Raw genomic sequence first — 27,717 nt, 5'->3', positions numbered from 1 at the left:
TTCGAAATTGTGAAAAACAAACGATTTTTATATGATTATTTATGATAGATACACAAGATGAGTCGATTTCTCATCATTTTCTACGAATAAAGAGGTTCAAACCACAAAGTTCGTATTATATCACATACCCGAAACTATTTCTATTTAAATGACAGGGGCTTTGGCCACACCTTACATGTTCAAACGATATTTAGTGAATTTTTTTGGAGGAAAAAAACAGATCTTTTTTCCTCGATTATGCTCCAGGGTATAACTTTTTTGGCCTTGAGGACATGTCTCTTAACCAACATCGCTAGTGTAATGGATAACAACATACCGTATGGCTGGAATTTTTAGCGGGGTGCTAACTTTGGCTTATCTTAGCGGTTTTGAAGTAGGCCGCTAAATTTTAATCGCTAAATTTGCACCCTTGCGTATAAGTACTGTACACAAGGAAAATAACTTCGATAGTCTGTTGTTATACAATATACCTTTCATCCGGTATTCATTTTTACTCGAACTCTTGATTAAATCTGTATTTAAACGTATATTAAACGTACTGAAAACTCATCTAGAAGATGAATTTCCTTTCTTTTGCCACGTCATAGTACTGTGTCCACCAAAAAAAGTTCCGCCAAAATTGTTGGCATACCTTTGAGCAAGCAAAACACCCGCTAAAGAAACCCGTTATACGTTCTTTTTGTAAAGAAGTTTTCAAATAGAGTATACACGAAAGATATCTTTTTTAAATATATACGAACTACAAGCATTTACAAGAAAAAAGACAAAAATATTAAGATTTTCCACCCTCAGGAAGTTTTATCGAGTGCTTTTAAATTACGCTTGAAGATAGCCAAAAGAATAAACAAATCGTGTCGCTTTTACAGAAATTCAGATAATCACAAGAAAAACAACAATACAAACTCTAGAAACATAACTGGTGTTGAAACCATTATAAATGACACGCACGCTCGTCCTTAACAACATTAATAATAATTAAAGAGACCATCACGAATTTAGATTAGAAATTAGAAAGGTTCGAGAGCAGCTCAATGACACCACAAGTCTCTGGTAAAACTGCCAAACTTCAGGTTTGAAATTTACACTAATGAGATTTGGCCCTCTGGTTGATATTGGTGTCTCGGGTTGATACAAATTATGATGTGTTCAAAGGATATGTATTACTCACAGAGAAATTATAGTTGGACTTTAAACATTTTTTATTAGAATTTTACATAATTATCCACCTTGATGATGTCTACTTAGGAATCATATCGTATTGCAATCAGACTGAAACTGTTTGTATGTGGGAAAGAAGTTCACACTTTTATTTAAGTACTAGTAAACTCTTAAAACACTGTTCATAAAAAAAACTAATATCTGTATGGAAAATACATTACATATTATCACAATGGTATATAATGTGAAAATACAATAAGTATTGTTGCTTTCTATTTTTGTATCACATATAATTGAAATCAGAACAATTCTGTAAAAGGGGAATCAGGTTTTTAAAAGAAATCACGGAACATTCTTTCATTATCTAACATCTGTGACAATACCATTCATGGAATTACTTTTAGACTTTTGCTGTCAGCTAGGTATCATGAAATGCCCAGGCTAAGCCTAAATCAGAACCACCTGAAACATGATTTCTGAAACCATGTTTCATAAAATTTGTAGCTTGGTATAGGATTATTTCATTCATTATCACGTTCCAGTATTATTGCAGCCCGGAGGACCGGGCTGCTCTATACATATAAGTTTAAGTGTTGGTATATGGGGATTGAGGTGGGAGAAGTTATTCAGAATTAAAAGTTTTCTAAACATTAAAAAGATTGTTAATCAGAATGTTCTTTCCCTTTATAAATTACGAGATACACAATATATTTACTTCCATAAAGTGAATCTGTAAAAATATATATGTTTTTCATATTTAATATATAAAGTTGCTTATCATTTACTATCGAAAAAACGACAGGTCCCTTTTTTTAGAACATCGAATTTTACTTATCGCATAAAAACGTAACAATGTACTTTACACAGTTCGTGTTTTATATTCTTAAAGTGAAAGACATTTTTGAAAATAGGTGATGCATGTGTCTGGTTTCAAATTATATTGTATGCAGCCAACATTTACTTGAGGAATTGATAAAGTTTAAAAGGGTATCGTTTTTGTTCGATTTTCATCCGACTATAAGTTTTCAAAATATTCTCGACTATCGTCTCCATTATTTAGACGCATGCCTTTTTCACACATATCGAAGCGGTTTGATGATCAAGACTCATTTCCATTGTTTACTTTATTTATTTCCCGGGCGACAATTGATGGTTACATCAATGTTTTCTTGTTTACTTTTAGATACTCAGAAAAAGATTTTGGAGAAACAATGCAATTTCTATACAAATACATGTATATTTTTAGATAGTAAATGAACTCCAACCTGGGACCACCAGAGCCGGGAACATATATATTACAGATTTGTTAAGAGACCATAGTTTTTTGTCATCAAGCATCTTTTCCCCTTGGTAAATTCCCATAAGTAAAGAGGATTTTAAAGATATAATAAATTTCCAATATACATATATGTACAAATTAGTCTCACCTTGGATCCTGAATCCGGGGGACTTGAATGTCATAATTTGTATTACGGTTAACTTGCCATTATGATCATGCAAACAATTTGCCGCTAGATGGGATGCTTACTCTTCCTAGGCACCTGATCCCATCTCTGGTGTTTCCAGTGTCTGTTTTTCTGCCCTGTTCACCATTCGTCTTGTTTACTTGCTTTATGAGCTTGGACACCGTTCGTTACCTTCACATTTTTCAAAGGCTTAATACATTTTAATATATGACCAACTTAGCACCGCCCTTGGCTTTGACCTTCAACCTAGGGATATGAATTTCACAATTTTGGTAAAAAGGATAAATGTTCATTATATGCATGAATTTGCCTACCAAGTGTCATTGAATAAGGAGGATGATTTTCAAATGTGTATTATATTATTTTTCAATATATGACTAACTTGGCCCAATACTGAACTGTGGATCCAGGAGACATGGATTTCACAATTTTGAAAGCGGGCTAACTGCTCATGATAATTATGCAAAGACTTTTCCTGTTACATGTAATTTTCCAGGAGTATCTAGGAGAAATATGAATTTTGCAAGCATTAAGATATAGTTTTGGCGTCATTCCTCAAGCTCAAAGGGTGGGAAACTTGAAATTTGGTTCCCTTTGGCCAATAGTTCCTATATGCCAATATTTGAAAATGATTGATTCCTTTCAGAGGAGAAGCTGAAAATCTTTCAAAAAATATTTGTGACATACTATGGATGGAACGGATAAAAATGGACAGCAATAGCTCACCTGAGTGACGCAAGAAAATTCCATAGCGAAAATCATACTGTGTCTCTTATTTAACGAAGAAAAAGCAGAGAATGGCGTAGGAAACCCACCAGCATGCTTAGATATTGAAAAAAATGATGTCACATTTAGTAACTTTATCCGAGTTTGTCATCTAAATCTGGCTGACATTTCACAGTCATTATAACTGAGAAATCTTACTAAGCAACAAAATTCCAATATACTTGAATACATGTATATGCATTTCATAACAACTAAAAAGAAATTAACAATATAGTTCATTAATCGGTTTGATCATGTACTTATCGTCCTCTGATAGTCGAGGCTTTCTTTTAAACAAGAAATTCCTATTCTGTCCCATCAACTTCGATAAGAAAGCTTACGGTGCATGCATACAGTGGCAATTTTTCTAATTTCAAAATATTATTTGGAAATTTTATTTAGATTTCGAAGAATAAAAATACGTTATTTATTTACAAATTTATTGGAATTTTGAAAAGTGCAAAATTTGAAACCTCAAGATCTCATGAATAACTTGTAAATTATGTTTATTTAAATGCACTTTGACTAGCCATGTATACATGTAGGGAAGAAAAACAATACCTGAGATTGGGAACAAGACTGATTTAAAAAATCGTTTGGATATGAACGACTCAAAAGATGGTCGTCTATCAAGATGTCCAATCGAAGCAATGTTACGTGTGAATATCTGAGATATTATGATGATGAATATTTATGAACAAATTTAATTACCAATTTGTTCATGTAATGCATATACATGTATACTGACATATGTGTCAAAATTTGAGGTAATTTTCCCGGGAAATTAATCTTTTTAGAACCTGGAATTCCAAGGTACACTTATTGTGCTCTTTTATGAGCAGACCTGTTTTTGTATTCTTATTTTATTCTTATAAAGCAAAATTTATTCTTCTACGTGAGAGGGAAAATTTTTGCTTCGATTCGACATTAAATTTTATCTACTATGATTTATCTATGTACAATAGCTACATGTATTTTCTTTCGTTTGTCGATTCAATACGTATATGTATACCAGTGAACACAAAATTAAACCCATTCAGTGTTTGCCACATATGTATCAAATCTGCAAGTTTTAGAGACTATAGATTAATGACCAAATAAGAACTAGAATATATTACAAACAGGATGACATCAGCTTTTCCATTGTCAACTTCTTCTATTTATGTAGTAATATTCCACTATCACCTGCATATTGTATTTATGTTTCTAACTGATTCGGTATTTGAGAGCATTTTTGAATGTCATTAGATTTCGAACAGCAGCAGGCTAATGACAAATAAGTTAATGTTACAGGATTTTCAACAATCTCGTTTAAATTCAGCATTTTGCAAACTCTGTGGTCGTTATGATAACCTAGATTACAAATAGTATTCATTGTTGGTTCTTAGTTTCATTCCAACTGAATGGTATTGCTTTCAAGCTAATTTTGACTGTGATTATTCCATTTACCCGCGGTGAATGCGACGGGTTGACAGGAGCAGCTTTCTCCGCCTAGGATCTGATCCTACCTCTAGTATTTCTATGGGTCCGTGTTTTTGCCCTGTTCATGTTTCCGTTTCTTTACATGATTTATGAGATTGATCACTATTCTTCATCTTCTACATTTTCTTTTAACAGAAATTATTTTTGTCTAAGCTAATTTTTTATTGCCCTTTCAATAAAGCGTTAACAGTCGATTATATTTTTAGTGTCCATTAAGATATTTAGATGTAAATCATACAGTTTATTTTCAAGTATATATCATTAGACAACAGTACTGGAACATTTGAAGTTCTAAAGGCGAAGTCTGCAAAAGTAAAGAAATACTTTCCACTATAAATTTTATTTGCGTTGATTATCCAGTCATGCAAAAAGGTAATAACATCCTTAAGAGTACTACATGTATTTTCTTTCATAAAAAGAAATCAGAAATATAAAATCGTACTTACATTGCCTGAACAATTTTCCAGAAGAAGAATAAAGATGAAAACTAAGATTTTCATTTTCTGGGACTTTAAATTCCCTCCTTCCATTTCTATTGAATTAGCTCCCTCCTCATGACCAAAAAACACAGTAGAAGAATTTTCCTATCTTCTAATTATTATCCCCACAAACAGATCACAGACGGTACTCTATTTCTACCTCCTCAAAACGGAGAGTCTTCAGTGTTATATAACTGGCTGTAAACAGAGTGAGTTATTTTTCTCGCTTCCAAAAAGACAAAATCCAATATCCTTTTGCTGTCACATAATACCCCCAGCTTGTCAGCGGGAAAGAACACACATCAATTTTTCCGGAATATCTCCAGTCTCATATATTGGTTTCCAAATTACTTTTCGATCACGTTGCCTACTGGATTAGAATGATCATACTGTAGATATAACTTCCTTTGTTTTGGTCTCAAAATCTCTCTGTGAATAAAAAAAAAGAAAGAAAAGGAGAAATTGATTGCATAATTCTTTTTCCAATTTTTTTCTGATTTCAGAGATCTTTTTGAGAATTAATACCTGAAAAGGAATTCCACGTCTGGGACAAGAGAACAACTCGTGTTCCAGGTTATTTGTGAGTAAAAATATACGCATATTCCACGGATAACTGTCGGACAACAAAAGTAAATTTTTTAGTATAATTTCGCTTGAGAACAAACTTAGGCTCTTGAAACTCTAGGTCCTCTCGGACTGTACATGTATTAAAACCTCTACATTTTAAGGCGTATTTGCATCAAATATGTCAAAGCTAAAATCTATTGCAACAGTACTTCTAACATTTTTCTTCAGATCCAATCTTTTCAGCCAAAAATACATGTATCTAGACTATAATATATAACATTATTGTTGTTTGTAGAGCAATGGTAATATCCTAGGAGACAATGGCGGAAAAAATTGAATTACCTCCTTTTAGTTTTAGGTTTATCATTCAAGTTGGACATCAAATAAAATCGTTGATAATGAATGTTCATAATTTAATATCAGAAACCTGCGTAAACACCCGGAAAGCGAGGCAATTTGCTAACGATTTTCAGAAACTAAGTGAATAAAACTTGCTTAGGTTAAGGTGCAATCTGTTTTCTCTCTATGCCCTATGTCTGAGATAACATAACATTCGTTCACAAAACGTCCTAAAATCCAACAAGTGCCCCTTGGTACGTCATTCAACATGGAAAAAGTATTATTTTACATGTACATGTAGATCTACATGTACGTATTTATCCATATTTTCAGCCATTCATGGAAGGTCTTATTACTAATATACTGTGAAATCCCTAGTTTTCGGGGAGGGGGGATTTTCGTTGTATTCGTGGTGTGAAGAGACCCACGAATTCATAATCTCCACGAAATGTTACAACTTTGTATTACAGTACAGTGGTCTTCCTTTAACCACTAATTCAAATCCCCTCTAACCAATAATTTTTTCCTTAAACCATGAAAATTTGACCCCTCAAAAATAAATGATTTTACAGTATTTGAAAATAAAGGTTTGGATTGCTTATCTATTTTTAATGAATAGCTACATGTACTTGTAACATTCAAGAGATTTTTCACTATCCACCACTGTCTTTTATGGATTTACTATTTGAAGTTTAAATTTTCTTGAGAAATTGTTACATGATTGTAGTCAACTTTTTATTTTAAGAGTAAATCGATTTTTTTTAAAAGTACGATGACTATCAACTGTAGTTTCGCATTCTGACTTTTGCACTTGCCTAGTGGATTTTATTTTCCATTCTGAGGTTCTAAGTTCGATTCAAGTGCTGTCTCTCATTCACTTTCTTTTTTCTTGAGTACGTTGTTCATTAAAAAAGGTATACAATTACAATTTTTTAGATAGTTTGTTAATACCGGTATACCAAAATACATTACAACACATCTTATTACGTATTGAGAAGAATTGACAATTTAATAGTTTAACTTCTAAATGAAAGAGACTGGCATACAAAACTGGGAAATAGAACTTAGTTATATTTCAAATAATCTCGGTATCTCAGTCGGTAGAGCGGTCGGTCGGAAAGTCGTGGGTTCAAGCCCCGATCGCGACAGACTTAAGTCGATAAAAAGGTAGCAACTGTTCTTTCGCCAAGCACTTAGCACTTTGAAGTGAAAGTTGCTAGTCTTTCTGATGAGTTCTTATAAAAACCGAGGTCCCGTATCACGGTAGGCGTTGGTAAAGATCCCTCATTGCTCAATGGCCCGGAGTGCTCAGTACAGTTCTAACATTGAAGCTCTTCACCGGTATATGATGACGTCTCTAGATGAGTGAAAAATTATCGAATAGTACGTAAAACAACATACAATCATTCATTCAAACAGTCTAATTGTACATGTTTTAATGGTCATAATAGCACTCTTAATAATTCTCTAAGCTACTGAGCGACTTCAAAGTACAAGAACCCCTTAGAATGCACTTTGTTCATGACAAACATTGAGAGGAAGACCAATGCTTTGTGATCAACGGTATCAAAATAAATTTGTTTAAAAAAAAAAAAACCTAGAGGATGTGTGAACAAATGAAGAAACGTTTCTTCAGAACATAAAAATATAATTCCCTTTAATCACTGAACTTGATAAACTAATATTCATGGTTTAAAAAAATATCTTGAAAATATTAAATTGATTATTTTGCAGGACGTTTTAATTCTATAGTCACGAGAAACATTAAAAGCATGTAACATGGAATAACGGGTAATTACCCTTTGTATGACCGGCGTCTGCAAAAGATTCTTATTCGTATGATTGGTCAAGGTTAGTCTTTGTTAATTAATATCTGTACTAAAAATCTCATCGAAATAGCCGCCGAATTGCACATTCAAATCATTCTTCAATTTAAAGAGATTATGCGCATGCGTGATACCGGTATCAATTCTTCTACGATAAGGTTTTGTGAATTAATCTGTGGATCTTTCTTTTGAGAAAGCCGGCACTCGTCACGGATACTTTTATTAGAGTTATAAAATTTCCCTTTTCGGTAGAAATTTATTACGTGCGAAATTATTAGATCCATAAAACACTGGAATTGCTCTAATCAATGCTGCAAAAGAGAGGGATCTCGTGTGCTTTAACTGATCAAATTTAATTGCACATATTCAGCATTAAAAAAAATTAAAATATTAATTCATGAGATCTTGTCAACTGTGAGACATCTCCAATTGATAGTGGGTCAGTGTTGTATTTTTACGATGTGATATGAGAATAAAACAAGATAAAGTTTATAAATTACTTCCTCAATAAAAGTATCGCTTATTTCTAGATGAACGTCAAGACAAGTACATAGTACACGAACATGATGGTAATAAAATATATCATGAATAATTATTATTGAGATTTTAAATATCCACTTATTATGACAACGTTTCGATGAATAGATAAAAAATACGATTTTCCTTTGTGTCTTTTGGAGCCTGTTTAAACTCTGACCATATCTGAAATGCATGTCTGTGCTCCCGTATTATTTTGCTCCATCGTGTCTTTCACTAATTAACAATTTTCAATTGCTAATGAGTACATTTGTACATGACTATTTTCATTAGGAAAACCTTGTCTTCAAATTATATTTAGAATTCATATAATTGCAGAATTTTATTACATTAATGTAACTAAAATTACAGTGTTAGCGAAGGACTTTGAAATTTTACTGGGCATTCGGTCCAACACTTCTGTATATTAATTCATCAGACAAAGTTATACTTCTATCTCTTGTAATCTTACTTGGTTGATATTGAATGTAACAGGTAATAGCATTAAATTTTAACTTAGTTAAAATGATAGAATATTGTAAAACTTAATTCTAATTAGAATTTGAAAACAAAATGTTCTTATGACACATGTATTGTCGGGGCTTAGGAGGTTTCCAAACTTCGATATAATTAAATTCATTGACATTTTTTGCCATTTAAAATTTTAAAAGTTTTTTTTTTATTTTTAATTTTTTTTTATTTTTATTTTTTATTATTTATTTTGTTGTTGTTGTTGCAATTTTCAAAATCACTTTGGCTATACGGGAAAGGCACAGTTATCTGCCAAGTATACAGAACGAAATTTAATAATCGTGGCTAGTTTTGATCGTTTGCCATTGAAGATGCTTGTATTTCTCCAGTCATCTCAGAGAGGGATGATCAACAGATTCTTCATATCAGAATTTCCTTAAGTTCCGTGTCTTTAGTATTGCACTAAAATATAATTATATAAATGCAATACATTGAGGTATCTAAGATTCGACTTAAAGATTATAGCTTTAGACAAAAGAACAAGAGATTCACGGGAAATGAAATATCCAATGTTCTATACTTTGTCATACCACTGTACTCTTTAATTGACTATCCAAACAACTTATACTCCCTTCACTATTCATTTTGATTGTTTATTTTCAATTTCAGACGTGGAAATAGTCTTGCTTTGTTTGACGATGAAATCTTTTGATTTTTCTTCTTATAAATTGTTTGCGCCACGCTTAGTTACAATCAAAATAGCTTCTATGTTGATATGATTTAGAGAACACAAAATAATGCAGTTTTGAAGAAAAAAATCACATATCTAATATTAAGTTTTATGGTCGATACAATGACCTTGTCAGCAAATACCTATCATTAAGTCAAATGCTGACTGACGTTTTTCATACTAATTGTTAGGCCATTATTTACACACTGAATTGTCTACGGATTTTTTTTTTCGTTTTTCCCGTTCACGACAAAGAGCACACGGCGGGTGTGACCTGACGGCAGCGGATGCTCACTCCTCCATGGCACCTGATCCCACCTCTGATGTTTTTGGAGGTCCGTGTTTGCTCTGCTCCCAATTTGTATTGTCTAATGGACTTTGAGCTTGAATACTGTTCGTTATCTCCATATTTCATTAGTTAATAGATCTGATGCTTTGGAACTACCCCCTTACAAAATCCACAAATGACTTGAATTAGAATTTGACTCATTAACATTATCACTGGATGTATTTATACGTATTGCATTACACTACATTACATGCATTAATATTATACATTGTAATTATTAGATTTAAGATTTTGGAGAGAAAATTGTATCACTATCCCACCAAAAAAAGAACTGATGACCTATATTGAATTTTTTTTTTATTGATTGGATTTATGCTGTATGGATTTGGCTCATATATATTTTCAGAACTGAATCAAAAGGACTCGTATATTAATATTGTCATAGTTTCGCTGTCTCGCCACAGATATAGAGATCTTATCTATTCAGACTTAAGTAAAAGCTTGTACGACTCTCCTCTCCAATTCCTGCATCACCATTAACCAGCCAGAAAAATAAATCCGTTTGCAGACAATAGTTATGGAGCGACTGTGAAAATAGTCCTAGTATAGATCTATGAACGATAGCAGTTATATAAATCTGCTGTGTCCTTCTTAAGCCTTCATCCATTGCCTCTCAGACATTAATTACAGTTTTCCTCGAGATATCATCTTGCATTAATCCATATCTGTTAATTTTTCTCTCTCGCTGTTAATTTCTAGTTTATACTTCCGTGTCTCGCGTTGCCATTTAAGGAAATGATCTGCTATCGCTGTCCAGATTTCAGTCTGAATATCAATACGAGGCTTGTTTGTATATTATTGCACTCCTTGTATTTCTTTTTATAATCCGATGCTCGTTGTTAAAAATGAATGTATTTAAGATCATTATTAGTCGGTTACATGATGACATTTGAGTAAAATGTCAATAGATAAACAAAAAAAATGATAGTAAAAAAAAAACTTAAGTTTATGCGAATAAAAGTAAGTAAGGCATGGAGTAGTAGGAAAACAAATATTTTATTATACATTGAACTGTTCCTTTCAGAATTATCAAGCTGATATGTGAAAATTGATAGAAAATGATTGATGTGCAATATTGGAACAAACAAAAATTGGCAGTCATGTTTTCCTGTTAGCGCAAATTTTTCGGTGATATGTCTTTTTCCGCACAACTCGAATGTAAATGAAAAAAAGATGAAGATGACGAACGGTTTTTTGGGTCTCAAAAATCCTGTAATTAAAACAATCTGCATCTTGAACAAAGGAAACAGCAGGGAACAACTGAAACATAAAAGGTGGGATCAGGTGACTTAGAGAGGAGAATGTACCCCTTGTCGACCAGCCACACCTCCGTAAGCCCTCAGGTACACGGAATAAATCGTAATCAACTTAGTGTAAATAGATGGCCTGAAAATTGTAATGAAACAAGTCAGTCAAAATACTATCCAACGTTCAGCTGTATTTGGAAACAAGGTAATTATATCAACCATAGAATTTGCAAAATCCTGAATTTAAAAGAAATTGTTGAAAGCTTTGTAACATCAAGTTCTTAGTCAGTAGCCTGCTTCGGCTTTAAAAATGACGGTACTTATAATTATCTCTTGCATACGAATCAGTTGGGAGACATAATCATCATATTCACGTGATAGTGGAATACTATTGCATAAATAGGGAAAGTTAACGATGGAAAAGCTGAAGTCGTCATGTTTTACCTATAGTTGTGTTGCTAGTTGACCATTAACGTGTACACTATGTCAGTAAATCATTAATACAAGAAGCAGATGTGACAATTTCTGAGATGTCCTTTATTTTGAGTTCACTGGGATATCTAGTCGACATATAAATGAAAATATCAAATAACATCGTAACATTTAAATGTCTAGAATGAAGGCAACAGCAAGAGTCTTATTCTTCTCTTGAAGAAGTTTTAGAATAAATTCTGCTTAATATAAATATAAAAAAGCAGGACAATTATTGTCCATCGAAATTCTAACAGATCAGATTGTTGGTAGATCTGGTGTCCTGGACTACATATATATTTTCAATGAAGAAATTCCGCTTCTTTTTAATACCAATGACCAATCACAAGATTTGAAAATTTCTGATTTCCATTTTTATTCAAAAAGCAATTGTCTTTGTTGTCTATGATTTCAAAAAGTTTTTTCTTTAATTAACCTTGGGGAATGTATAAAGCCCAGAAAAGTCATAAGTTTTGATACTATTGATTTGAGGGGGAGGGGGGGGTGTTACATGTATTTTATATTTTCGAAGAGTTGTTTGGAATTTTTGAGAATGCACATTTGATTTATATCACTTCTTGAATATGTTCTAGAACTGTACGTCTGAAATTTCTCCATCATTTCAGTTAATATTTTAGTGAGGAATAAAAATAGGGGTTTCTACATCTAGATCCTTTACTGATCTTTGTTTGTAAGGGTTTAAGTATTTAATGCTTGTGCTCTGTATAAAATAATGATGATTAAAGGAAGAGAGATAAAAGAATTCTCAACAGTAAATATTTTATTTGATCTTGAATCTTATCAGCTTTACATCTACTCGGAAATTCCCCATGGGTCTCTATCTCAATTACAAAATATGATTGTCGCCCGGAAGAGAACTTAATTGAGTTTTTTTTTTTTTTGTGAATTAAATAATTTAAAATACATAGGTTTTCAGTCATGCAGTTTATTTAGATGCATCTATAATATTATCAAAAATTGATTTCTCCATGTAAATCGACCCGAGAGAGGCCTTCGAACATCACGTAGCAATCAAATGTTGATGTATTATTAAAGTTCTACTAATTTCAAATAATTATAGACATAAAGTGATAAGCTATATTAAGCTGAAAAATTGTGATATGGATCGTTCATCAGTTCGACGAAAATACAAAATAGGCTGGGAATTCTAGTTTTTGTTTGTTCTTTAAACCTTTTGCTTATAAATAAATGAATGCATAAAAAAATTGACATATTTTTAAATATATACATTTGTGGTATCTCTCTATTATATAAACATGCAGAGAGCAAATATCTTCATACCTGTAAGAAGTTTTTCAAAGGTCAAAGGTCATTACGTGACCTAATCACACAGCGCAGTGATATGTACATAAAAAGACTTACTCCACTAAGCAATATAGCATGTTTTTCATGCATAAAAATGTACAAAATACGCAAGTAAAATAATAATCATTTTATTTACAATGTAAACGAGTATTTAATACAGTTCTTGATCGATTTTACATAGAGAATAGAAAACTACGTGTTATAAGTTTCATGTCTGAGCTGCATAGTCTCAACGTTTACCCTTATTTTTCTCGCAGACCTCTGAATGTTATAATTTTTTTTCCATTAAACTTTACTCACAATAAATTTGAAAATCTGTTGAAAAATATCAATGTAATGCAATCACGCCACAAACAGCTGAAAAACACTGCACTTTGGAAGATCGGTAGGCACACCTCGATCATCGAGATCTTTGTAAGCTGTCGCCAGTGTCTCCATGTCAATATAATAAATTAATAAATATGCCTTACTGAAATCGTAGATTGTATGTTTTTGATCAAATTTCGTACTTGATTTCAAGTTATCCGGTCCGGACAAGTGTCTCCATCCATCCCTTTCCGACCGAAATTCCTCCAACTTTTTATTATCAAACATCGGACGTGTTTCTTGTGTTTTTAAACATCGAATATGGGTGAATACAAAAATTCCCAGACACCATTATGCTCACTATAATTGATGACAAGTAGCCTTTCACAGATTATTCCCTTCAAAACAGAATCCTTTGCCAGATGAATTTGAAGCGTAACCGCTTTTCAAGCCGATCTACACCTAGCGTAATTTGTCAAAATCTACGGCGCACAGTTAGTGCAATATTTATATTCGATTACATTCGATTGTCCGTCTCAAATGTATATATAAGTAATAAATAACAAGTTTAAAAACTTCAATGGGAATTGAAGTGGGTCGGTACGTGATCAAATCTTCTGAGAAGGCCTTCGGCCTTCACAGGATTTGATCACGTGACCGACCCACTTCAATTCCCATTGAAGTTTTTAAACTTGTTATTTATTTCTTAAATAAAATATAGTTTGATGATAGTCTGATTTATTTAATTATTTTTTTAAGAAGCATGAAAAAGTTTTCAACAACAACAGAGTACGTTGTGTCATTTGTTAGGACAATTTTCTTTTGGAATATACAGTAAAACATAGTTATTGAGGAAGTCATGGGGAGTTTTTAGTTCCTTTTAACCTTTTTTCTTTATATACTCACAAGAAAGTGTTCTGATATCAGGGGTTGGGAAAAAAATATATAACATTTTTATTACCGAGATTTCTTGAACCTGAATTTCATATAAGCGAGCTTCACTTTACTCTACTTTAAATCTGCCTTCTAACTTAAACGAATTTTTTTTTTTTAGAGATTTATGTTAAAAGAAGTCCTTACTTTGGCATTAAAAGTTCATGGATTTATATACAATTTTTTATATGGTAAAAAAAATGTAAATTGCACAAAAAGAGATACAAAAGCGATTTCCTTAACATAAGCAACTTTGGAATGTACTATTTTGGTGAATCTCAACATCCGATGAAATTTATGGATTTGATCAAGATACGATAAGTTTTTTTCTTAATCCGATTTATTACTGTGTATTATGAATACAACATGGCTATGTGCAGTGCACAATCTAGACTAAGCCTTTACATATCATGAAAAAAATAAAACGATGTACACGTTAAATTGTGGGACTTTAAACTTTTGTTGCAATGAGAAATACGTGATAAAAATGACAAGACAAAAATAAAGAGTACAACTTATACTAACACTGTTAATCTGGGACTTAAGAATAATGATGGAAACAAAACAGTTGCTTGATTGAAAAGGTTGCTTCGGTCGAGTTCAAGGTTGCAACACCATACTGTGCCGTACATACAAATAAAACAAACTCAAAAATGCTTCTCCAACCCCCTTTCCGTTTTAAGAGGGATATTTTGTACACATGTGTCTGAGCAAAAAGTATTCAATGATTACATAAAATAATTCTTATGTTCCTGCAATGTTTTTCTTATCAGGTATGACGTGTCTGTACATACTAACGATATCAAATCGAACGCGCCTCAACGGAAAAGTCGGATAAAAGCGATAACATTAATGAAGATTTAGCTGTACAAATTAGAGGCGAATTACTGTGGAATCCAAGATATCGAACGCACTCCGTAATATAATTAAACCGCCGCTCCGGTATTTAAGGGAGATGGTCCCTGCTTCTAATGACGACAACACGAATCTTGAAGGGAAATAAAATGTTTTCAGGAATTGATGCGAATTGAATAGAAATGGTTTGTCAACATGGCGAGTCATTAGCAGGACTGAAGGAAAACTTTTTTATTGATAGAGAATATCAGAGAAGACATTTGCCGAAGTTATTCCCCGAGAGATTTTAGTATACAGATTCTAATTTGTTGAAAATAAACCTTGATGAAAAAAGTAAATTACATTTTTTTTTCCATTTTCTTTTATTCCCCTTATTCAAAAATCTCGACGTCCTTCTTGGCAATTAACTGGTAATAAAGCCTTGAGGCATCAACATACTTATCAAAATACAATGATGTTATAATTATACTCCTCATTTAAAAAAATTGAAATAAAATAGTATTTCATTATGACATTTTTGTGAAAATGATACTCTTAAATACTGTAAAATAGTTGGAATCAATTACAATAATAAAAACTACGTAAGAAGGACTTTGCTTATTGTGATCAACCTTAATTTCCAATGGTTAAAAAAAAAAAACATGGGTGGTATTTTGAATTTGAAATAAGATTAAGGTTAAATCGAAGTAATAATTCATGGACATTAGTCTCTTTTTGATAGATATAAATGTGAACGTCAGTATTTATAAGCGGAGGTTGTAAACTGGGAATAAGACTCATCAGAATTAATACCCTAATCCCCCAAAATACAAGGATTCTGAAGTTCTTATTTCAATGATTCTAAAAGTTGGAGAGTAGTGTAATTTTTTGTGAGATGACTGGATCAGTGTTTCATATCAAACACGTAGATCAATGTGACATTGGCAAATATGAGGATGAAAGTGATAAATGTAAATGAAACATCGTTACTTATGCCACAAAATTAAAACATAAACATCATTGAAAAACATTGCAAAAACATCGGGATCAGTGTTAAAAAGACAAACATCGGGATCAGTATTACAAACTTAAACATGGGATCGACTTCATCGGGATCAACGTCACAAAATCAAACATCGGAATCATAGAGTCAAACGTCCTTTGGAATCAGAAACATACAGTTCATTTCACAATATCGACTAAAACCTTAATTGGGATGGATATCAATGTAATATTTTTGATTCTACATGGATGTCAAGTGCTTCAACATCCGTGTAGATATCACATATTTACAGTACATACAATTCACATTACAATGGTGACGAAACTTCATGTCACTAAAGCACCATGGTTTTTTACGTTCCAGATCCGTCCTGATATCTTCTTTACATATCAAAGTTACATCATAGAATGTGCAATTAAAAACACATTGGTTAAATAATGAATTTCTTTAAAGCTTATTAGTATTTTATATGTTTTATTCTGAAAGTTAAGATAAAAAAAAAAATAAAAGTCGTAGGCCCATTCATACCCATCCCCCGAAAATGTAAAACTATCAATTAATAAAGAAGCTTACCATATTACTTCAGCAGTGTTTGTACCTTAACTTTTTCTCTTTTATCCAAAACAAAGAAAAACAAACTTGTTTATCCTTCCCTGCACAACCAACCACAGCGAAGGGCTAATCATAGTTTGTGTTTATCGGCAATTAGTGACAACACATATTAATAGAGCCTTGTTTTGACCAACACGGCGAAATAATATCAGGAAACGCGATAAAACGCTCATAAGAATAACGTAATTAAAGGGGAAGGTAACATTGAACAGGTGTCCCTCTCATAATTTTGGCGGATCTAAGGGTTTATTAAAAGATTTATAGTGTAAAATATCAGCATAAAGTGGCAACTATGGCGGATCCAAGGGTTTTCTCAACGATTTATAGTGTGAAATATCGGTCTATGAGGAGTTGTCAGAGAAGATAAATGATACAGTACAATATGTAGTCTAAAGTGCTTTCTTGATTTTCATCATACACATGAAGAACTCTTCGTGGAGTTATGAATAGTTTACAAATAAAGTCCTGAGCCCGTGGATGGCGGAGAGATTAGTTTTAAAACTGGAATTGATTGGCATTAGAGACTTGTAGCTATCGACCACATGGCCGAAGGAACGGGGGGGGGGGGGCGTGCCCCCCCCAACCAATAATTTTGCCGATATATAGATTACTATTGTAAACATAGATATTATATGCTTGTGCCCCCTTAATAACGTTCGATGACTTTTTTTTTTGCTTGTCAAGGACTTTTTGGTAGTTGATGACCTTTTTTTTCTTTGTTTGTCAGGAAATTTTGGTAGTGCCCCCTCAACTGAAAATTTATGGCTGTGCCCCCCCCCCCCCCCTGAATTTGCTTCCTACGGGCCTGGACCATGCAAAGATCCTAAAGAACGAAAAGTTACTATATCCATTGTAGCCTACTGTAAGTGGGTACTAATTAAAGAAATGATGAATTGAACTGATGTACACATAAGAATTACGACATTGATCTAATGCATGCTTTAATGAATGAATTTAGTGATTTACTTAACCTTCTAATTCTTCTCTTCTATTCTTAAAACTCTGGTGCAATTGTTTCAGTACTTTTAAGTGACTTATTGCCAGCCATTTGAATTAAATGTGGAGATAACGAACAGTATTCAAGCTCAAAAGTCCATTCAAACAATACAAATCATGAGAGAGCAGACAGGGCATGATTATAATGAGTAGCCACAAATCTACCAGTCGCGGTTCGAATCCCACGGTGGGACGTGGAGACCGGTCCTTCGGATGAGACCGTAGGTGCTGGCACGAAAAAGATCCCTCACTGCTCAATGGCCGTAAGTGCCGAGTATAGGTCAAAATTTGTAGCTCTCCACCGGCAAGTGGTGGCGTCTCCATATGAGTGAAAAATTCTCGAGAGGGACGTTAAACAACATACAAACAAACAAAAAAACCAAGATTATAAAATTCATGTCCACTGAGTCCAGAAATGAGACCCAAGAATGAAGTTCAGTAAGAGATATTTTCCTAATTTATTTTACAATGAACCATTGAAAATTTTATTTATTCCTGCATGAATATTTAGCAGGGAAAATTGATGCATTGTACAGTAAGTTATTAGCACTTTACAAACTTTGTGAAATATGTGTCCTCAAGACTAAGGCCCGTGTGTGGGTCAAAGTTGATTATATACATTATATGCTTTATCTTAAATAATCTTTTATACTCCTAATCATGAAGGAACAAGCTCCAAAACCATGGTAAAGAAAGTAGAATCAAGATGTAAAATTCATGTCATATACATGTATGTGTCTTTATATGTCTATACAGTCATGTAATTTCATTTTCAGGTGGAACTTATTTGGTCACATGAAGAACAAATTATGATACTATGGTGAGCGTCAAGGTCCACGAGTCTTGGTGTCTTTCATAGTCCAATCTCTTCTCCTCTACTTAAAGTCCTGAAGAAGTCGAGCGGAGCTTGACTGTTCATCAGTCAAAGCAATGCCGATTCATTGCCTTACTTTATATAGAGAAAAATGTCTCCATTAAGTCCCTGGATATTTAACTCTTCTTTTATTCTTTGGTTGGTGTCTTATAGCTTTTCTACATTGATTGGTGCCCTTTCTTAAAATTTATGACCAATCCATGGAAGGCTTCTCACTGTAATCAAAATCATTCAGGCTCTCCATTCTCGTCCAACTGTGGCTGTCATTCGTGGACTTGGGAACTTCTCAGCATCTTTTCTGCAAAAGGCGAGACCTATATGGATATTGAAATCTCGCATTAAGCGATTAAGAGGCAATATGAAAACCATCTATCCTTCTGTTTTCCACAATGCAGAAGTGAAAGAAGAATTAGATAGATTACACGATCAGTATGCACTGGATCCAGCTGACAAAGCATGTAGCAAAATTGTCTTTGTTTATAAGGCTCATTATTTGATTTGTATTTTAGAGGAACTAGGATTTAATCCTGAAAGTGGAATCCAACTTATGCTCATAGCATCCTTTCTAAGGAGAAAATTCTACAGACCCTTATGTTAGTTTTAAATATTTTTAATATTCCCAACAACCAAAATGAATTTGAATTACCATATCTATACTGGATTCCAAAACTCCATAAAAATCCTCACAAACAAAGATACATAGCGGGTTCCAGAAAATGTTCTACCAAGCCTCTTTCTTTACTCTTAACTAAAATATTTACAGCAGTGAAGGAGAAACTTCAGGAGTACTGTAAAATAGTATATTTCAGGAGTGGTGTAAATCATTTGTTGATACTTAAAACTCCAAGGATCAAAACGCACAACTTTCAACACTTTATTATACAACCATTCCCCACCACAAATTGAAGTCCAGGCTTTTTGACATCATAGACAGTTGCTTTTTCAATAAAATGGAACTTGTAAATATACTTACTTTGTCATTGGTCATTTGCCAAATTATTTTGTTAAAAAACTGATTGTACACACAAGTCTCTGAAATTGAGATTACAAAGATGCTTAAGTTTCTGATTGGCAATATCTATAACTTGACATTTAGATATATCGACGACGTATTATCAATTAACAATAGTTAATTACTTTCATTTATATGTCGATTCGATATATCCCAGTGAACTTGAAATAAAAGACACCACATGCAGAGTCTGACACATCTATTTCATATTTAGAAAAAGACGTTAGTGGTAACCTAATAACAAACTTTATCATAAAAGTGATGGCCTTAACTTTTATATTGTCAAATTCCTTTACTTATGTAGCAATGTATCCTTATCACCTGCATATTGGGTTGGTGTCTTCCCACTTAGCCAACATTTTGAAAAAATACAGGTAAAACACAGGTAAATGTGTTGGCTAAGTGGGAATGGGGTGTAGACTGAGAACAAAAGAAATAAATTACAGGTAGGCTATAGTCTGTTTTAAGCTACATGTGTAAGCCGAATAAAATAATTTATTTAATTTGTAGCATGTACATAAGAACACCATGATGAATATAATATTTTTGTGATGAATTGAGTTTCAGTGCAAGTACAAAAATATCTTTTCTTAAAAGTATAATAATAATTGATATATTAATTACAGTGTGATTTAATTAATTATTTTCAATACTTTACGGTTTTATTCTTCTTTATTGCTGTGTTGTATCACAATTTGTTTGTTTGTTGTTTTTTTTTTTAATTTTTTTGTCACATTTGTAACATCTTTGGCGAGAAATGTTTTTAAAAATATTTATTATAAAATAAATATTCAAAAATCGATCATTGAATATATTTAAATTATTAATCATTATATTCTTTTTTTTTAAAATAAATTATAGCTCAACTTGAATCAAGCCTAGAATTTAAAAGTTTAAATGAAAAAAAAATCCATAATATGCTGCAACATAGAATTAAATATTCAAACTGTATATGAATTTTTTTTTTAAATGTACAAACATTAATTCTTTAGTAAATTTATAGCTTTTTAAACATTTTCCATGGTAGAGTAAAAATAAAACAAAATGACAGGAATCCCCCCCCCCCCCCGAAAAAAAGTTTCATTTTTATAATATAAAATAACAAAAAAGACAGGGTTGTGAATATCAAGGATGAAATTTTCTAAGTTGATTTTTTTAAATAAGATAATGAATCAGTTTGTATCAAAAGATTCTGTTACTGTGTTCATTATCACAGTCGAACATTACATACTCAGATAAATATTTTTAATCACAACTGATAAATATGTGTAAGAATATTTAAAATATTTCTACAATGTAATATACACTTTTATTGGTATCATTTAAAATACTTTATTTCTTAATTAATTTTCAATATTTTCTTTTATCAATATTCAACTTTTAATTTAAAAAAAAATGCAGATTTATATTTATTTTTTACTACATTTATATAAATTAATTCTTTTTTTTAGAACTTCTTTTTAAAATTTTATTTTTATGTTTTGACTGAAGTTTTCATTTGAATTTATTTTTACACTATTTTTTTTTTTCAAAGGTAGTAATTCACAGGTAAAGCACATATACCTGAAAACAGACTATAGCCTGTTGATCACTCAGGTATAAAAATCAAAATGTTGGCTATGTGGGAATAGGATTTTTCAAAAATGTTGGCTAAGTGGGAATAAAACATTGGGTTTATGTCTACCACTTGATTAGATACGCAAGAGCATGCTCTCCGTACGATCAATTTTTAAAAACGGGGCAAGCTATTAATCAACAAGTTGATGAAACAAGGATATCAAAAGTCTCGTTGAAGTCATCATTTCGCAAGTTCTATGATCGATACAATGACGTTTTCAGCAAATACAATCTATCATTAGGTCAAATGGTGACTGACGTTTTTCATACTAATTATAGGGCCATCATTTACACTGAAATTTCTACAGATTTTTCCCTTTACCCGATCATGACAAGGAGCACACGGCGGGTGTGAATGGTCGACAGAGGATGCTTACTCCTCCATTGCACCTCATCCCGCCTCTGATGTTTTTGGAAGTCCGTGTTCGCTCTGCTCCCGATTTGTATTGTTAGAATATTTGAACTTGAATACTGTTTGTTATCTCCATATTTCATCTTTGTACAAAGGAAAACAATTTTTTTTAGAACTTCATTGTTATACCCCCTCAGGGACCCGAGGACTGGGGTTAGAACATCAAAATTTTTGCACTCCTCAAAAATCTTTCTAACTCAATTTGTCCCCATGAGTACTTAATTCCACCTCATTTTTCATTACACATGATAGTTATTTCAAAAATGTTTTAGTAAGAGTTGATTACATACAACTTAAAACAAACTTGTCTGACACACTATTCCCATTCAAAAGATGAAATTCTTTAAATTCACCTTTCAGTTTCAAATATTTTTAACATTCCAGTCAATGGAAATGAGTTTGATTTGCTGTACCTATAATGGATTCCAAAACTTCATAAAAATCCTTACAAACAAAGACACATTGCAAGGACCAGTAAACGTTCAACCAAGCCCCTATCTTTGTTTCTCACCAAAATATTAACTGCTGTGAAGGAGAAACTTTAGCCATTTTTATACAACTACATATTCAAGAATTTGTTTAAATAAAATGTGCATTCTAGAAAACTTCATAGAATCTTTGTAAAATTAAAATCTCAATTTTTTTCTTCTGGTGTTTCCAAGTGTTCGTGTTTTTGTCCTGTTAAGGAGGCTGGAGGGTCAACAAATTAACCATCAGATATAACTTAATTTTTTAGATATGATATCTTAAGCTGTCAACTATCATTTGGCAAACAAAAATTTCATACATTTTAGTTTCAAAATTTGATCATTTTTGTATATCTTTATATGGAGCTCTTCTTCTAAAGGAGATCAATATAGTCTGAAAATGGCCACAACCACCCAGCCCTCTTAACGGTTCGTTTGGTTTACTTGGTTTAAGAGCTTGATCGCTTTTCGTTATCTCTATATTTAATATTCTGGTCTACGGAAATTAACAAACTCAGTTGTGACCATTGCTTTTAAGCATGCGAGGGAGTATTCGATATTTCAAGAGATCATCCAAGTGTGACCTGAAAACATGTGGTACGCTATTATTACTAACGACAAGCAAAGAAAATAATGAGAAATAATGCTGCAAATTCTCCGAGAGTGTGACCGTTTTTGTGATTGTAAATCCCCGTAGACTTTGAATTTTCCGATGTGTCAATATTTTATTTGAACACGATAGATCGTTTAAAAGCATAATTTTTTTTTTTCAAAATAAAAAAAATACTTTATTGAGGGTCATGCATTATGTATTTTAAGAAATCCAGCAAAAAATTGATAAAATTTGTACCATGGGACAGTTTGTAGCAGGAATACTAATTTTATGGTTACAATAAGTCCACATTAAATTGTAAAATTCATGATCATGTCTGACGAGTCCGGAGTTCTAGTTCCAGATGAGGCCAAATTGATCTTATCAAGAGAAAATCATAATATCCATGCAGGTAACCGTCGAGGCCTTGGGTACTTCTTGTTTTTTCCCCTAAAACTAACCTCTGGCCATTGATGAGATTTCTTGAGGAAATAATAATCTGATTTCATTTTATAACTTTCATTGGGTTTCCATATTTGGCCCAAAAATATACATCTTTTGGTCTTCATGAAGTGGACAGAGGGATACGTATTTCATTTGTACTTCCCAGTTCCTAGGAATTTCAGGTCTTCGTCACGGCCCTTTATAAGTAACAATATGAAATTTTCAAGATCTTGGAAAGCCCATTCGCGCAATGAGGAACTTTGCTTCCTAATGCTTTGATTTTAATCTCATAGCTTGTTTTAGCTTAAATATTCATTTTTACCTCTTGGATTAAAATTGTTAATATAAAATCTGTTGAAGGTGGGGAAAATTTCAAAAGAATCTTACAGAATCTTCCCAGCACTGACAATCAATAGGAATCCAACAAAAATCGACAAAGAAGTGATGTTATCTTATGTTCAACAAGACCGAAATTAGGTCAAAATTTTAATGAGGCTAAAGTACATGGGTCAATCTATTACCCCCACTAAGTCTAGGACAGTGCCCTGGTGGGAGCGAACCCATCGAAAACTCCTTGGTTTTAACAAATTAAAAACTTAATTTTTAAGTTTTTGATAAATTTTACCATGGAAATTGTCTACAGCAAACATGTGTGACTGACATGGGAAATAGATTTTGCACTTTTTTGCATGTCAACTCATGTCATTTCACACTTTCAAATGAAAAGTTTCATAGGTCAAAAAGATAAACTAAACATCAGCAAAATTACCAAGTAGATAAGTGTCAATAAAAAAAGAAAAATAGCTTGAAATGTCAAGAAATCGAATTTAACTTTCAAAAAAATTGAAATTTCCTGTACCCTGAAGAGAACATCATATTAATACGGAATATCACATCTCAATTCCAGAGGAAGAAGAAATCTTTGCATTTAAGCTCTAACAATGTTTTATTTGAAATGCACTTTCAACCCGAATTATACATAATGCAATAATATATGTCTTAATCTTTTATTGTCGTGCTGTCAGAAACTAAAAATGAACATGAAAAAGAGAAAAAAAAATATTCATGACAAAAAGTCATATCTCATTTAAATAATTCTTTAAATGCATTGAATCTCCACTGAATTTACAAGGTTTCAAAGAATATATCAATGTAATAAATATATCCACCACAAAAAGGGCTCACACAATTATTGCATGTCAAACGTTGCAATATTAGATCTTTTCCACTTGTAAAGATTCTTATTTGTATTGCATAATATTTTTATTTATATTCTATATTTTCCATTTGTATTTAATAATTTTTCATTGTATTCAATATTTTCCATTTTTATTGTAAAAAGATTCATTTGTATTGTACATAAATCTTTTATTTGTATTCTATATTTTTCATTTGTATTTTATAATTTATAATTTCTATTCTATATTTTCCATTTGTATTTACCGTTCACGGTAGCTCAGTCGGTAGAGCGCTCGCTCCGTGATCGGGAGGTCGTGAGTTCGAATCTCGGCCGCGACAGACCTAAGTCGATAAAAAATAGGTAGCAACTGTTCCTTCGCCATGCGCTCGGCATTTTGAAGTGAAAGTTGTGGGTCCTTAGGATGAGACCTTAAAAACCGAGGCCCCGTGTCACGGCAGGCGTTGGCACGATAAAGATCCGTCACTGCTCAATGGCCCTGAGTGCCGAGTAAAGGTCAAAATTTGAAGCCCTTCACCGGTATATGGTGACGTCTCTATATGAGTGAAAAATTCTCGAATGGGACGTAAAACAATAGACAATCAATCAATCCATTTGTATTGTAAAAAAAAAATTCATTTGTTTTGTATTATTTCTATCCCATACAATATATTGCAATTCAAGACTCATCCCTTCTTAATGCAGAAATTTTAGCAACTATATTTTTAAGTATTGATGAAAATAAGTTTTCAAATAAGTACTTTAGGTTTTAGTTTAAAAACAAATTTTTTGGTGAAGCATTTGCCTCAATGGTTGTTGCAGCCTTGTGCAACAATCATCTATACTTATAAATTAATAAATTTTGCAAATAAACTCCGAAACGGATGCACCAGAGTTTTTACTTACTCCTTTAAGAATACACTAGATACAATATGATGTCCGTAAACTATATTTAGATTTCACTCGCATTGTAAATATCGTACATTAAATTAAAAGTCTACTTTTATTTTCTATAAAGAGCCATGAAATAGCAAAAACGTGAGTATGGTGGCGTTTCCGGTTGGCGGATCTAAGTTTCTGGCAATTTTCAATTAAACTGACAACAAGCAATCGTTTATTTATTTCATAAAACGTCATCACTGAATTATTCAATCAAAACTTGATTTAAAAGACATAAAAGAAATAAGCTGTGATAACCGATTAAAAAGGGAGATGTGCAAACTATTTTTGTCATTCACCGATCTTAATATTGACGGAAGCTTCTAGAACATCAAATAGCATCGAGCCCGATGTTGAAAAGAAAAACGAGACGAACATAAAAAAAGCTTATGTGTGAATCGTCATTGAAATAATGGTAAATCGTTGATAACACTATAAGTTGTGAATATATTTATATATCGAAAGACTGTTACATATATGTAGTAGGTTTTCCTAATAAATTTATCGGTAAAATGCCTCACCTAGAGCATCGTGGCGACGAACCCGAAGTACAATTTCTACTTCGTAATAAACTTGCTTACATGAAAAGAGAAAATTAATGAATAAGACATTGTTCAAATACAATTAAAGCTGTAAAATTTTGTGCTTTAATCAATACATTTCAGGGTTTTTTTTTGTTTGTTTTTTTGTTTTGTTTTTTTTCTTCTGAATACAGTCTTTTGTATCAAATATTCGGCCTATTCATAGGGCGTTAAAAGCTAATTTTTACACAGGTACTTGCGTCTTGGATTATATATATGTATGTACCTTATTGATATGTAAAAAAAAAAAGTAAAGTACATTTTTTACATATCAATAAGGTACATACATATACATAAACCAAGACCCAAGTACCTGTGAATTTTTACACCTCCCCCCCCCCCCAAAAAAAAATCAATTTATCAGTAAAATGTGAATATTCGCTGCTTTTATCCTTGACGGAAATGATATAAGAGCATCTGAAGTACAATATCCATAACATCATGAACATAGTATAACAGGTTTCACAATAAACATCAATTAATGAAATTGTTTTTTTCTTTCAAGTTTTTACGAAAGGGGGGGGGGGAAGCACATGCGGGATTTTGAACAAAGTATTTCTTCCTGCTATAACCCTGTAGGCTGTAAGTAGAAATTAACTACAATATATTTTATGTCGGTAGTGGTATAAATTCAATTCCCCGCGCTTGCGCGGGATTTCATCTAGTTAGTTTATAACTAGAGAGGTTCCATTTAACTGACAATTTCTCGTTTTAGAAATTGTTCATACGTAGAGCATGCTCTTGTGTATCGAATCAACTGAGAGATATAAACCCCATATGCAGGTGATAAAGGTATATTGCTACATAAGTAAGGGAAGTTAACGATTGAAAAGTTGAAGTCATCACGTTTATCATAAAGCTTTGTTGTTAGGTTACCACTAACGTCTTTTTCTAGTAAAATATCTAAATATGAAACAGATGCGTCAGGCTCTGTGATATCTTTTATTTCTAGTTCACTGGGATATATCGAGTCGAAATATGAATGGAAGTAACTATTGTTAATTGATAATACGTCGTCGATATATCGATATGTCGAGTTGAAGATCATAGCAAGTGCTTTCTTTTTCTCATGTAGAGAAGTTTTTTTAAATAAATTCTGCTTCATATGAATACAAAAATAGGTCTGCTAATAACGGTGCGTAATTGGGACCCATGGAAATTCCAACAGATTGTTGGAAGACCTGATCTCCAAAACCTACATAGATATTGTCAATCAGAAACTCAAGCATCTTGGTAATATCAACTTCAGAGTACTTGTGTGTACAATCAGAATGCTTTTTAACAAAAAAAATTTTGCAAATGACCAATGACAAGGTAAGTATATTTACGAGTTCCATTTTGATCGAAAAAGCAGCTGTCTTTGATATCAAAAAGTCTGGATTTCAATTTATCGTGGAGAATGGTTGTATAAAGTGTAGAGGTGTAAAATGTGATAAATAAAAATAATTAAATTAAAAAAAGCTTTCTATGATTTCAACTTTCATGAAAATAAAATCCGTACATTTAAACATTGTACTTTTTTTACAGAGCAGATTCTGTATTTGAAAAGATACATAATATTTTTAACCTGCAATTGTAAAGTTTCTTAATTGATGTAGATACTTTTTTGGGGTAGGTAGTAATAACATCAGTTTACTGCAATCAAAACTGTTGTTTAGAGACTGTATTCTATTAATCTCAGATTATATTTACCTTACAGACCCAAATACTCCATCATGCTTATGGA

The 27,717-nt window shown here is 32.4% G+C and overlaps 2 protein-coding genes across 3 annotated transcripts in view; one reads left to right on the top strand and one right to left on the bottom strand.

Annotated features, from left to right (window-relative positions):
* LOC133202181 (secretin receptor-like) overlaps positions 1-16,913 on the bottom strand; it is a 65,015-nt gene extending 48,102 nt beyond the window's left edge. The window contains exons 1-2 of one of the 2 annotated variants that reach the window (XM_061337955.1): positions 16,842-16,913; positions 5,318-5,777 (exon numbers count right to left, since the gene is read on the bottom strand). In XM_061337955.1, the coding sequence (XP_061193939.1) occupies positions 5,318-5,401 (84 nt within the window). In that variant the 5' untranslated portion in view covers positions 5,402-5,777; positions 16,842-16,913. Of the gene's footprint in view, positions 1-5,317; positions 5,780-16,841 lie in introns of those variants that run through there. The other variant, XM_061337956.1, reaches the window with a different exon arrangement.
* Positions 1-27,717, top strand: part of LOC133202179 (uncharacterized) — a 392,144-nt gene that overhangs the window by 146,048 nt on the left and 218,379 nt on the right. The gene's annotated exons all lie outside the window — the stretch shown is intronic.

Source organism: Saccostrea echinata, unplaced genomic scaffold (genome assembly GCF_033153115.1).
Source record: "Saccostrea echinata isolate AGI-Se365-2 ecotype Australia unplaced genomic scaffold, CSIRO_AGI_Sech_v1 ptg000046l, whole genome shotgun sequence".
In the NCBI taxonomy this organism is placed as follows: domain Eukaryota; kingdom Metazoa; phylum Mollusca; class Bivalvia; order Ostreida; family Ostreidae; genus Saccostrea; species Saccostrea echinata.
This window is presented reverse-complemented; position numbering and strand designations above follow the sequence as displayed.